This window comes from Lissotriton vulgaris, chromosome 8, assembly GCF_964263255.1.
Source record: "Lissotriton vulgaris chromosome 8, aLisVul1.2, whole genome shotgun sequence".
NCBI lineage: Eukaryota > Metazoa > Chordata > Amphibia > Caudata > Salamandridae > Lissotriton > Lissotriton vulgaris.
The window spans coordinates 10099749-10114536 of NC_141696.1; the positions used below are offsets into that span (position 1 = coordinate 10099749).

The window sequence follows — 14788 nt, forward strand, 5'->3', positions numbered from 1 at the left end:
AGTTCAGAACCTGGCTATATGCAAATTAGTCTGTTCCTGTCCCAGTGCATGATGGGAACAGGGCAAACCAAACTACCAAGCCAATTCTTAAACTGGGAAGGAAACAAGCTTCCGGGGATCGGTTTCTGGCATTTCAGCCGTCGTCGGCCCGGCTTGCTTGAATCCTGATGGTGCAATGAGCCAGGGACTCACATCTGAGTATACCCTTCCACGCTTAGGGTGGACAAAATATTTAAAAACAAGGGGTGGTGATGGACAGAGTTTCTGAATTAAGCAGAATACTCTCACCCAGTCAAGAGATCAGGGCTAGATCCAACACCGTTTTTTAGCTCACTGCACCATCCCAGTTCAGAACCTGGCTATATGCAAATTAGTCTGTTCCTGTCCCAGTGCATGATGGGAACAGGGCAAACCAAACTACCAAGCCAATTCTTACACTGGGAAGGAAACAAGCTTCCGGGGACCGGTTTCTGGCATTTCAGCCGTCGTCGGCCCGGCTTGCTTGAATCCTGATGGTGCAATGAGCAAGGGACTCACATCTGAGTATACCCTTCCACGCTTAGGGCGAACAAAATATTTAACAACAAGGGGTGGTGATGGACAGAGTTTCTGAATTAAGCAGAATACTCTCACCCAGTCAAGAGATCAGGGCTAGATCCAACACTATTTTTTAGCTCACTGCACCATCCCAGTTCAGAACCTGGCTATATGCAAATTAGTCTGTTCCTGTCCCAGTGCATGATGGGAACAGGGCAAACCAAACTACCAAGCCAATTCTTACACTGGGAAGGAAACAAGCTTCCGGGGACCGGTTTCTGGCATTTCAGCCGTCGTCGGCCCGGCTTGCTTGAATCCTGATGGTGCAATGAGCAAGGGACTCACATCTGAGTATACCCTTCCACGCTTAGGGTGGACAAAATATTTAACAACAAGGGGTGGTGATGGACAGAGTTTCTAAATTAGGCAGAATACTCTCACCCAGTCAAGAGATCAGGGATAGATCCAACACCGTTTTTTAGCTCACTGCACCATCCCAGTTCAGAACCTGGCTATATGCAAATTAGTCTGTTCCTGTCCCTGTGCATGATGGGAACAGGGCAAACCAAACTACCTAGCCAATTCTTAAACTGGGAAGGAAACAAGCTTCCGCGGATCGGTTTCTGGCATTTCAGCCGTCGTCGGCCCGGATTGCTTGAATCCTGATGGTGCAATGAGCAAGGGACTCACATCTGAGTATACCCTTCCACGCTTAGGGTGGATAAAATATTTAACAACAAGGGGTGGTGATGGACAGAGTTTCTGAATTAAGCAGAATACTCTCACCCAGTCAAGAGATCAGGGCTAGATCCAACACCGTTTTTTAGCTCACTGAACCATCCCAGTTCAGAACCTGGCTATATGCAAATTAGTCTGTTCCTGTCCCAGTGCATGATGGGAACAGGGCAAACCAAACTACCAAGCCAATTCTTACACTGGGAAGGAAACAAGCTTCCGGGGACCGGTTTCTGGCATTTCAGCCATCGTCGGCCCAGCTTGCTTGAATCCTGATGGTGCAATGAGCAAGGGACTCACATCTGAGTATACCCTTCCACGCTTAGGGTGGACAAAATATTTAACAACAAGGGGTGGTGATGGACAGAGTTTCTGAATTAAGCAGAATACTCTCACCCAGTCAAGAGATCAGGGCTAGATCCAACACTGTTTTTTAGCTCACTGCACCATCCCAGTTCAGAACCTGGCTATATATGCAAATTAGTCTGTTCCTGTCCCAGTGCATGATGGGAACAGGGCAAAACAAACTACCAAGCCAATTCTTTCACTGGGAAGGAAACAAGCTTCCGGGGACCGGTTTCTGGCATTTCAGCCGTCGTCGGCCCGGCTTGCTTGAATCCTGATGGTGCAATGAGCAAGGGACTCACATCTGAGTATACCCTTCCACGCTTAGGGTGGACAAAATATTTAACAACAAGGGGTGGTGATGGACAGAGTTTGTGAATTAAGCAGAATACTCTCACCCAGTCAAGAGATCAGGGCTAGATCCAACACCGTTTTTTAGCTCACTGCACCATCCCAGTTCAGAACCTGGCTATATGCAAATTAGTCTGTTCCTGTCCCAGTGCACGATGGGAACAGGGCAAACCAAACTACCAAGCCAATTCTTACACTGGGAAGGTAGCTTGTCTCCTTTCTGGTGAAGAATTGGCTTGGTAGTTTAGTCTGCCCTGTTCCCATGATGGACTGGGCCAGGGACAGACTGATTTGCATATAGCCAGGTTCTGAGCTGGGATGGTGCAGTGAGATGGATCAAGCCCTGATCTTTGGACTGGGTAAGAGTGGTCTGCCTAATTCAGACACTCTGTTCATCACCACCCCCTTTTCTGAATCGTTTTTGGCCACTATAGGTGTGGCAGGGTATACTCAGACATGAGTCCCTTTCTCACTGCACCATCAGGATTCAAGCAAGCCGGGCCGAAGACGGCTGAAATGCCAGAAACCGGTCCCCGGTAGCTTGTCTCCATTCTGGTGAAGAATTGGCTTGGTAGTTTAGTCTGCCCTGTTCCCATGATGCACTGGGCCAGGGACAGACTGATTTGCATATAGCCAGGTTCTGAGCTGGGATGGTGCAGTGAGATAAATAACGGTGATGGATCAAGCCCTGATCTTTGGACTGGGTAAGAGTGGTCTGCTTAATTCAGACACTCTGTTCATCACCACCCCCTTTTCTGAATCGTTTTTGGCCACTATAGGTGTCGCAGGGTATACTCAGACATGAGTCCCTTTCTAACTGCACCATCAGGATTCAAGCAAGCCGGGCCAAAGACGGCTGAAATGCCAGAAACCGGTCCCCGGTAGCTTGTCTCCTTTCTGGTGAAGAATTGGCTTGGTAGTTTGGTCTGCCCTGTTCCCATGATGCACTGGGCCAGGGACAGACTGATTTGCATATAGCCAGGTTCTGAGCTGGGATGGTGCAGTGAGATAAATAACGGTGATGGATCAAGCCCTGATCTTTGGACTGGGTAAGAGTGGTCTGCTTAATTCAGACACTCTGTTCATCACCACCCCCTTTTCTGAATCGTTTTTGGCCACTATAGGTGTGGCAGGGTATACTCAGACATGAGTCCCTTTCTCACTGCACCATCAGGATTCAAGCAAGCCGGGCCGAAGACGGCTGAAATGCCAGAAACCGGTCCCCGGTAGCTTGTCTCCATTCTGGTGAAGAATTGGCTTGGTAGTTTAGTCTGCCCTGTTCCCATGATGTACTGGGCCAGGGACAGACTGATTTGCATATAGCCAGGTTCTGAGCTGGGATGGTGCAGTGAGATAAATAACGGTGATGGATCAAGCCCTGATCTTTGGACTGGGTAAGAGTGGTCTGCTTAATTCAGACACTCTGTTCATCACCACCCCCTTTTCTGAATCAGGAGCGAATCACGAGCTGTCCTACAAAGGCTCTCGCTGTCGGCGGTGTCGGTTTCCGGATCGGAGTCAACAGGCCTTGGCAAAGGCAACCCATGCAGGATTGGAACATCGCTTCATTTTCTCGGACCAGCAAGGTCAGAGTGGTTGCTCCTTTTCAGGGGAATGAGGGCCAGTCTGGAGCAACCAGACTAGCAGAGCAAATTCTAAGGTTCGTCGGTACTGGGGCCACTAGCCAACGGGCAAGCGACCGGACCAAAGCGTCAAGCAGGAAAATGCAAAAGGGCCCCACGCAGCACTCGGTGAATGTGGAGGGGAGATCTTCGGTGCACAGGCTGCTCGGCGCTGGGGCTTCTCAAACCCCAATGCACAGCTTCGAGGGTGCCTCGGGAGCTGCACGGTCAGCACTTTGCAGTCTTTTCAAGATGGCTGGCCTCACGCTTCAGGTCGCCTCCACGGGTCTCAGATTTGCTTGGACTGTGGATCAGGCTGCTGGAAGGCAGGAACGCTGGGTCATGTTGATCTCTGTCGCTCGAGTTTTGGCGGGAACTGCAACAAAGCAAACCGTTGGGCGCTGGATGGTGCCTGTTTGCACAGGGTGGTCACTCCTTGACCACAAGGGAGATTCTTCAGTCTTCCACGTCGAGTGGGATGTCGAAGGGTCCAGAGTTCTGTATCAAAGTTTCAGTCAGGATAAAATCTAATGCTCATGGGCACAGCTCCTACCTATATTCCAAATCAAGGGGCTGGTTTACCTGCTAGGTCCCTCCTATGGGTGGGACCAGGGAAGGGGTGGTTACACCTCTTTCCCTTTGTCCAGTTTCGCGCCAGAGCTGGGACTGGAGTGCCCCAGAACCGGTTTGACTGGATTTTGCATAGGACACCTTGTGTGCCCCAGGCAGTGTCTAGTTTCATTCAACCCTCCCTGCTCCAATCCACTATCTCCTGTCTGGGGTGGTGTAGCACCTCCCTGTGACAGGATACCATTTGTCCAAGCCTCCCCTGCCAGGTTTCGGTCAGCAGCAGGAGGCCAGACTTGTGTCGGGGCAGCAGCATCCATTTTGTGATGCTGAGGCTCAGGTTAGTTTTAACCGCGTTTACTGTTACCCACATGTCTTCTCCCTCTAGAAGGGTGGAATGCTACCCCCGTCGCCAGAACAGGCGAGGGGGTAGTATTACAAAGTGTATGACACCTTACACGACATGCTTTGATAAAGCCAAACCGAAGTTAGCAATAACCCCGAGGATTATAATGCACTTAAGAGTTTATGAAATGGCAGTATCCTGGAACAGCTATAAGGAAATGGTTCCGAAAGCTGCAGACTGGCTCAACTCATGCCAGAGCACCATCTCACATAAAAACAAGCACTCTGCCTCCAGGATTGTGAAGGCCTGCCATAGGAGTGACTTATAGGCATATATGTGTCCAGGTATACTATATCTAGGCACGGGGTGAATACACAACCTTGCCCCAGCTGAGTGATCAGCCAGTTGTGTCTGTTTAGATAGCCAGCCAGGGGTGGCAAAAGATATGCTGCAGCCCCTGGTAGTCCTTGGATGCACCTATGCCCTGGGTACCTATAGTACACTGTACAGGGGCTAATAAGGTGACCCAATCGAATTAGTTATGCACCTAGGGTACATGGAGTCCATTTTAAAGAGAGAGCAGATAGCCTGGGACCCTGATTAGCAGGATCCCAGGCCAACTAAGTCGAAAACCAGCTAAACACAAGGCAACAGAATCTGGGGTAACCATAGTCAGGTATCCACCTTCATACACTGATCATTTACTTCTCAGTGGTGAATCCAAAGCACTCAATAAGGGTACTCTTCATGAGGTCATAGGATGCAGCATCTTTCTCATTGAGTGTCAGGAGTCTCTCTTTACACTTCCCTGAGAACATTTCCCACAGGATAGCACTCCACAGCTTCCTGTGGACCTGGCTGCCAAGACAGGCTCTCTCAATGCAATGAACCAGTTAGTGATATCATCACCCTCAAAGATTTTAGGGACAATCCCTTTGAGGATCTTAGAGTCAAGGGACTCTACATGTTCACTATTTATTATTTTACTGCCACCAGAGATGGTCCCTAGGCCCATCACAGCTCTTTCATTTCTACGGCCAGGTGTTTAGCCTCTAAGGCTATCCTCTTGGAGATATTTCTGAAGATCTGCGTCATCAGTCTCTTCCTCTTCTAGAACACTACTGGGGTCACTTCCAGTGGTGTTGATATCTGAAGAGGTAGTGATGGATTCTACATCCTACTCCTCTGGAGTTCCATCCTCCTCTTCCCCACTGCGGGAAGTTTCACTTGCCAGCGCCTGTCATTCTCTTCCAGAAACTGCTGCAGATGGGCTTCTGCAGGGTTAGGACATATGGCAAGTTTCCATGCCTTGGACAGCTCTTTGAGTTGTGGCACTCTCAGGTCTGGATAGGGGGCCAGGTTCAGCTCTGGGGAGGTACCTGGTGTTTCAGACATGGAGTTTAAAGTAGTTAGAAATGTATTAGTAGAAACATACAAAAAATGCTACGCACTGCTAAGGGCCGAACTACTTTACAGACTTTTAATTTCTAAAACATGGGGGACTTAACCAAGGCCCTAACAATAGTTTAAGTACATTTTGAAAAATTGAAAATTGGAAAAATATTTTACCTAAAGACCATTTTGGATTTTCTCTTGTGAAATCACTTCTCAATCAAACGGTACAACAAATGTCAAACCTTGTACCCCACCGCTGCCCCACCAATGTAGGAAGCTGGCACTGTATATGGTATGAACTGGGTGGTTTTACCATGCACAGAGTCCAGAGATTCCCCCAGAAGTGTACAGGGCTCAATGCAAACCTAAAGTACTCTATTAGTGGTAGTGTGGGTGAGCAGCCTTAGGCCTAGCACAGAGGAGTGTAAGACATTTATTGTACACACATTGACTAATAAATGACGCGCAACTCAAAAAAAGATCCACACCAACTTTAGAAAAATAAGCTTCTTTAAAGTTTTAGTTTAAGACCAAGATGAACACAAAAAGATAAGTACGTTTTTCAGGAAAAATACCTTGCACTTTGAAAAGGGGCCTGTCTTCAGTCCCAAAACCCTGCGTACCAGGGTACCATTTAGTAGGGATTTAGAGGGGGGTCTGAAGTGCCAATTGTGGTAGAGTTTTGGGGAAAGAGCACCGGTATTGGGAACCTGGTCAGAAGGGACCCAGTACTCAAAGTTGATTAAAAGTCAGTCAAAAAGTGGGGGCAACTGCAACAGAAAACCATTTTCCCATAGACACCAGCTCTAGTTGCGCAGCGGCCCTCAGGCTACTCTGCGTAGCACTCACTTCCTTGGTCAAAAGAGAGCTTGAAAGTTGCATATCAAGTGTGGCTATCACATTTATTCAGTCAAAGCAGACAGAAGGTTTGGTTCTCTGCACTTTCAGAATATGTTATGTTACGTTATGTCATGTCATGTTATGTTATGTTATGTAGAGCGAGCTATAACCCACTAAGGTAACCAGGAGCTGAGCAGGTGCGAGTGTATCTAAACATCGCAACTAGCGGGACTACTCGAAAAGCCAGGTCTTGCTATCCAGTGCTAAAGTGAAGTACTTGTGTTCACTCCCCTAAACATGGTTTGATTGGAATATACCTGATTGGCATACTTAATTTACTTGTAAGTCCCTTGTATAGGGGTATACCATATACCCGGGGCTGTAAATTAAATGCTACCGGTGAGCCTGCAGAACTTATTGTGCCACCCACCTAATTAGCCCTCTATACCTTGTCCCAGGCTTGCAGCAGTATTGCAACCTGAATGCGGTGTCACACTGCCCTGTCAACTTGCCAATTAAACCCGCTTGCCAAGCCGTAAGCTCACCTTTTATTACACGTCACCTCTAAGGTAGGGAGCGGGTTGGGCAAAGGGAAGGGTGTAATCTATTTAAAAGGTAGGACATGTAGTTTTAAGTTTTATATGTCGTGGTAGTGAAAAATTCCCAACTTCATTTGAACTACTGTGAGTCCTACCACTCCCATAGGATAACATTGGAGGTTCCTTATTACCTTTTGTACCTTTTGTAAGGAATTGTTTAGTGCAGAGGGCATGTCCTTTGTTTACACATTAATCCAAGCTAGGGTTATGTCAGCAGGTATATTGTATAGTGGTATCAGGATGTTGCATGTTAAGGCGGGGGTTTACATTTGCCAAAGCTTGTTGTTTTTGTATTTGTATCACCCATGGCTATGGAGAAGGAACCGTTGTACACGTTTCATATTTGCTATCTGAATTCCTAATGAAGCGCTGCACGTGTTATAATCGCTCTTGGTACAATGTGCAGCGCATATGAGCCCCACCCGCTGTTCCGGTAAAAAAGAAAGAGCGGAGCACTCGCGGTTGAATGTGCTCGTTTGGATTCTCCTTTACCTGATCATCTCGTGCACGGACCCCGCCTCCAGACTCACCTTCTTCCATGTGTGCCCCGCATCCTACTTCTGCATCTGGACTCTGGCGGCCCGGCTCTTGTCTTCCGAGGCTTCTTGAGCTCCGGGTGTCTTCGGAGGCTGCCCTGATTTCCGGTCCGCTTCCGCAGTTCTTCCCCAGCACTTCTGGGCCATCTACGATGCCCAGTCCCCCATTCCTTACGGCGCCACCTGCAATAAAAGGAAAACAAGGTTAGATCGAGGAAAGCATACCACAAAGCAAGTAAGTGCATTTACCGTTTGATTAAGGATTAAAGGATCGTCAAGTCTCGAACAAAGCGGATGGTACAAACATTTCTTCTGCCGAATAAAGACAGTCACATTTGAGATTCCTGAAGACTCTTCGTTGACATTTCCCTATTTTGAACTCTGCATATACTTATATGTTAAAACTACTATTTTGTTGCCAAAAGGTGAACAGAGACTAACAGAACATTGTGCTTGTTGATAGTTTTAGAGTGTATGTTATAACACAGACTAAAAGGCGTAGATTTATTAGAGATGATCTCTAGAAAAATGACAGTGAGTTGAGCCATTTGTTTTCCAGTATATCTTTGTCACACCATTATTCGTAAAGGGTAACTTGTGTATTTCTTTCTCTAGCTTTTCATAGAAGATCACCTCCTATTATTTAAAAGCCATTCTCTGGTGACGGAAAAGACCAGAATTCTAAGAGGTATAAAGAATATGATTGAAATGATAATACTGTGTTATTAGTCTAGATAAGAAGGTGATGTTATCTACCCAATAAGAATAGCGAGGTAATGTTCTTTATTGTTCTTCTTTAATAGATAACGCAGCAAACTGCCCACCTTGCCAGTGAACCTGTGAACGTCACAAGAGAAGAAGTATTGAGCCGTGTTTGTCTCTCTTTTGTTATTATATCCACTTCCCCCTTCACTTGGGTTTCTTTTATTTGAACACTGTTTCTACTCAGTGTTGGGAGATTAGAGACTTAAGGGTGGGTATGAATTGTCTTCACTTATCTCTAGCAGAACTGTCGGGATGTACAGGTGAGCAAGATATATAACAGAAGCACAAGCCTAACAACTTATAGTTCTGCTGGAAAGATGAATACAGGGGAAGCAACAGATGGAATAGACCACGCTGATATGGCGCAGGCTCTTGAAGAGGATTTAGTTCACAATGAATCAGTATCAGTGCTTTTACGGCAAATGCAAACTGAGTTAGACAAATTAAAAATAGAAAATGCTGCTTTAAGACAGGATCTGGTACGTTATAAGCCTCGGGAAACTCCTTGAAGACCTACCTTCACTCCGTCCTTTAAAGACTCTCTAGGACTTGGTGCTAGATCAAAAGACCCCACTACAAGTTATTCTCCTATGGAAATAACAGTAAATGTTCCAAGTATGGTGCCTTTGGCTGATCCGGAACGTTTTCATGGAGAGAGTAATAAATTCCAGGTGTTCCTGAATCAGTGTCAATTACACTTTGTCTGCAAGCCACAACAGTTTCCCACAGATGCCACTAAGGTTGCCTTTGTTTTATCGTATTTGGGGGGAACTGCTGCAAATTGGTCCATACCATATGCAGATAGGGATGACCCGATTCTCCATAGCTGGGCTCAGTTTAAGAGAACGATGACCCGTCTCTTTGCCAAACACACTTATTTACAGGCAAGTGACAACGAACTTCTAAATTTGAAGCAAGGGTAAAAATATTTATTAACATATCTTACAAATTTTAACCGTTTATTGACTGAAACACAGTGGCCAGAAGAAAAGCGAGTCTCTCTCTTTTATAAAGGATTGAGAGATGAGTTGAAGGACGCTCTGGCCCACATAGTGGATCTCCCTGACGATTATTCTGACTTTGTAGATTTGGTGGTCAAATTAGACCATAGATTAGGAGAAAGGAAAGGAGATAGAACTAAATTAGAATCACGGTTGACTTTTGTAAAACATGAGAAAAAGGACGGAGATAGTAAATTCCCAGATCCTGAACCTATGCAAATAGGAACTCTTAAAGGTCCATTATCCACAGAAGAGAAAGAAAGAAGAAGAAAACTCCACCTATGTCTGTATTTTGGAAAGGCAGGTCATTTTGCAAAAGAATGTCCCATAAAACCCAAGAACCCAAAAAAGGTTAATGCGGTAATTACACATTCTTCGGACTTGGAAAACGAATAAGCTCAACAAGGGCAGAGGTCACTTGTTTGAGGAAAAATACTACACAGACCTCAAATCCTGCAGCTTATACAGCTCCACACATACCCAAACATTTCTTGATCCAGATAATTTTGATTGTAAGCACTCAGTTAAGACATTCCCTCCCAGTACTTCTTGATTCCGGTGCTACAGGCTATTTTGTAGCTTTGGCAAAGAAATTAGGTCTCAATATTGTTCAGAAACCCAGTCCTGAGTCAGTACGTGCAGTTGACGGATCAGAACTAACGTCAGTTTTAATCACACATCAAACTGGTCCTATTATTATGGTGTGCCAAAACGGTCACACAGAAGTAATAGCTTTTTGATTTAATAGACACTCCTAACTTTGGTTTGATTCTAGGAGTACCCTGGCTCACTACTCACAATCCCAAATTTTTTGGGATATCCAGGACGGTAACTCTGGATTCAAGAAGCTGGACATGAACATTCAACAGTTGTACATTGTGCCTCAGTTACACAATTAGAGGTAACTATTCCCTCAGAATGTTTAGACTTTAAGGATGTTTTTGATCCAGTAAAGGCTAGTGTCTTACCGCCACACCGGACATATGACTGTCCTATAGACCTAATTCCTGGAGCTCCTTTGCCAAACAGCAGAGTGTATGCTCTCACTGAAGAAGAAACCAAATACCTGCAAACGTATTTGGATGACTTATTACAATCAGGCTTCATTTGTCATTCCACATCTCCTGTGTCATCTCCACATTTTTTATACCAAAACCTGAGCGGTCTCTTCACGCTTGCATCGACTATAGGGGGCTCAATAAAGCAACAATCAAAAATAAGTACCCATTACCATTATTACCAGATCTTCTTGATCAGTTGCGACACTCCACCAATTATACCAAATTAGACGTACGCGGAGCCTACAATTTAGTACGAGTTAAGGAGAATGACGAATGGAAAACAGCTTTTAAAACCAAATTTGGTTTATTCGAATACACAGTGATGCCTTTTGGATTGTGCAACGCCCCAGCAGCGTTCCAATTCTTTATCAATGATGTTCTGCACGAATTTCTTGATATTTGCGTCGTAGTGTATATTGACGATATCCTTATCTATTCTAAAAATCAGGAAGAACACACACAACATGTCAGGTCCGTATTAGCTAAGCTGAAGGAACACTGTCTTTTTGCTAAATTGGAAAAGTTTATTTTAATACTAATACAGTCAATTTTTTGGGATATTGTTTATCACCACAGGGCATTACCATGGATCGCAAGAAAGTTAGTGCAGTGAATGATTGGCAAGAACCGACTTCTCTAAAGGAAGTACAAACATTTTTAGGTTTTGCTAACTTCTATAGGAGGTTCATCTCTCATTTCACTGAAACTATGGCTCCTATTACCAAACTCCTGCAGAAAGGTCAAAGCTTTTGTGGTAAATAAAATAATTACCCTGTCGGAATTTCTATACATTAACAAGGATCATGCATATAATGAGAGGCAGAGTCCGTGGTGTCCGATTCAAAAGGGCTTTAATTCAGTAACTCGAGTTAAGGGAGAATCGGGTTCCATCACCACTAGGGATCAGGAAGGATCGTCATCTGAACTTTATTCACAGAGTACATTATTTATACTTTAAACATACATTAACTTGCATAGAGAAGGCGGAGCACTGCAGGTGGAGCAAGCGAAGGAGAGAGATAAGAGCACATGGGCGTGAAAAGGGCGTGTAAGAAGGCGTACACGTGGGTGTTCACTTGATGAGTCATAGGTGTGTCATAGGTGGGTGGATACATGGAGGGGGTCTGCATGGTCAGCAGGAACCTTTACCCTACTTGTGTGCGCAAACTTGGTCATGACGTGGAATTGACGTGTAACTGGGGGAAGCTGGGGGGAGCTGACTTTCGTGCTAGTAGAGAAGTCTTGGATGTCAGGACGACCTGCACTTCTGGTATTATCTGATATCTTGAGTTTGGAGGATGTATTATCTGAATTAAAGGTCACTCAAGCAAAGGCTGCTCATCACTAAATGCTAGTGTGTGCATATATTTCTTCGTGCATTGCGTGGGGGCCATGGGCTTTCTATGGATGCGAGTTCTGTAAATCACTTGAATGGAGACAGAAAGGCTAGGCCCTATCTACTGCAGGCGGATTATGTTTACCTTATTCATTAAGCAGGAATGTGTTTCTGTGGAGCAGAGCAGATAGCTGTAAGCAAAATACTGTCTTGGCAGGCCGGGCTGGGCACCTCTCGGCTGAGCAGGAAGTATGTGAGAGGTCAGGGATACATAGCTAAACTGCAGCTTTCAGAGTGTCAGGAGGCATGGAGCCTGAATTCGGGTCCTGGCTCAGCTGAGCCACAAAAACGAGTTCATCTCGACTTTTAAACGTGCACCATGTAAATAAATTGGCAACATAGGCCTCAGTGCAGAATTAACGTTTCTTTCATGGAGGGCCTGGTAACTGACATGCTAACATTGGACGGAAATGCGGAGGCATTATTATTACAGGCATGAGAAGGGAATTGTATTGTGATATGGACATACATAGGGTACATGCAGGGGACACACTGGCCACGTAAAATTTCTATTTCCTCATTCCCTCCTTGTCCCCTACTGTGCCCTTCAGGACACATCTATATTCATGATACCGTATATCTGATCATACAGCATCATTTGTTCGTCTTTTTTCTTTTGTATACGTGGATGGGGAATACAGGCAGTGGCACACAAGCCGCAAATCGCTGGGCCACATTGCAGACAGAGACAGCAACTGAATATAATAAGCAGTATCATTCCTAGGAATGACAACACTGTCCAACCCCATCCTGATATTACACTCCAGAGCCAACCGGCCCAAGTCCATGGGTCTTGATGCATCTCATGAGCTATCTTGTGGAGTCTTGTTATTGCTGCATACACGGAAGGCGCGTTATTAGGAATAAACACGCAACAACTGGAGCCGATCACTCTACAAGCCCCGCCCCTATCAGCCAGGATGACGTCAAGAACAAGGCGGTTCTGAAGAACAACAAGTCTCATGGCAGACTGCTCCTCGGTCAGGTTCGCCAGGGCAGAAGTAGTCTCATTCACTACTGCTTCTAAAGTTCTTGTTAACCTGCATATGAGTTTACTGTTTTGGACGGGACCTATGAACCAGAAGTATCCTTTAATGAAATCTGTATATTGATCCCAAACTGTCTCAGTCTGATCAACAACTGGGGAATCGGTCTCCCTCCTGTGTCTAACATGTACTAGTCGTGAATCTCAATGATAATGGGATGGGGCTAGGAAGACGGGTGGCAGCAGGAACGCTATATAACACGTCCCACCCCAGTCTAAGGGCAGACGTACATAGGCTGTCTGACCGCAAATGAAATAGGAATGGCGGGAAGCTTTGAAAAGAACTAGTTACTTACCTGTACACTATGGTTCTCCAGTATTATCTTTCATAGATTCACATGCTTGTATCTTCCCCGTCGTCATGGTGGGAGTCTCCCGGTAAATAATAATCATGGCAGTAGAAGAAAAAACTGCCTGAAACCATAGAGTAGAGAAACCAGAGGGTAACCTCTCCTCCTCATTATGTGGCCCAAACTACAGCCAATCAGCAACCAGCCCCAGCCTACACCATTCCCAGCAGAGCCACCATACCTCAGATTTCCTACCGCCCAAGAGTGAGCTATACAGGAAAACCAGAGATAAAAGGCGGTCTACCTAAAGGAAACGGGGAGGCGGGCGGGCGCATGTGAATCTATGAATGATAATACTGGAGAACCATAGTGTACAGGTAAGTAACTAGTTCTTTCTCCAGTATTCAATCTTTCATAGATTCACATGCTTGTATCAGATTAGATAGCAGTTCCTGTAGTTAGAGCGTTTCCAGGCTAGACCCCTTTCCTATCTCGGGGCTGTGTGCCATAAATTGCTTCTATTACAAAAGAACTTTCCACAATACCAAGGCATGATCAATTAAACATTGTCATCATAATTATTTGCGTAAAGAGAAAAGCATATTATACAGTAAACAGAAATTTGCAGAATACAAGTCATAAACATGTACCTTATTTAAAGAGATGTCGCAGGACTGCCTGTCCCACTGCTGCATCTGCTTTTCATTCCGTGTCCAGACAGTAATGCTTGGTGAATGTATGAGCAGTCGACCAGGTTGCTGCTCTACATATGTCTGGAAGGGGTACTCCTGCCAGCAATGCAGAAGACGTCGCCATTTTCCGTGTATCATGGGCACGGACTTTCCTGTCGAGAGGTCTTCCCGTTTTCTCATGACAGAAGCAAATAGCGGAAGCAATCCATCTGGATATGGAGGAACGTGAAAGGGCCAGCCCTTTTCTGACCCCTGAGTAAGCAACGAACAGTTGGTTTGATTTGCGAAAGCTTTTAGTCTTTTCAATGTAAAATTTTAGGCATCTGCCGATGTCCAAAGTATGCAAAGCTTTTTCAGCCGCCGTGGACGGGTTCTTAAAATATGTCGGCAGGATGACAGGTTCATTCAGATGAAAATAAGAGGGTATTTTAGGCACAAATTTAGGGTTGGTTCTTAGCATCACCTTATCCGGCTTGAATTGAATGAAGGGATCCAATATAGAAAAAGCTTGTATCTCGCTCACTCTTCTGGCAGACGTGAGCGCCAACAGCAAAGCCACCTTCCATGACAAAAATTGTAATTCTGATTTGTGTATGGGTTCGAAGAGAGCTTTCATCAACTGTGACAATACTGTGTTAAGCTGCCATGAAGGTGGAGGATGCTTG

At 45.5% G+C, this 14788-nt stretch overlaps 1 protein-coding gene across 1 annotated transcript in view; it reads right to left on the bottom strand.

Moving 5' to 3' along the window:
- LOC147693218 (NACHT, LRR and PYD domains-containing protein 3-like) overlaps positions 1-14788 on the bottom strand; it is a 1290712-nt gene that overhangs the window by 668455 nt on the left and 607469 nt on the right. Inside the window, exon 14 of the mRNA XM_086933611.1 lies at positions 7868-8056. Coding sequence (XP_086789737.1) covers positions 7868-8056 — 189 coding nt within the window. The remainder of the gene's footprint in view (positions 1-7867; positions 8057-14788) is intronic.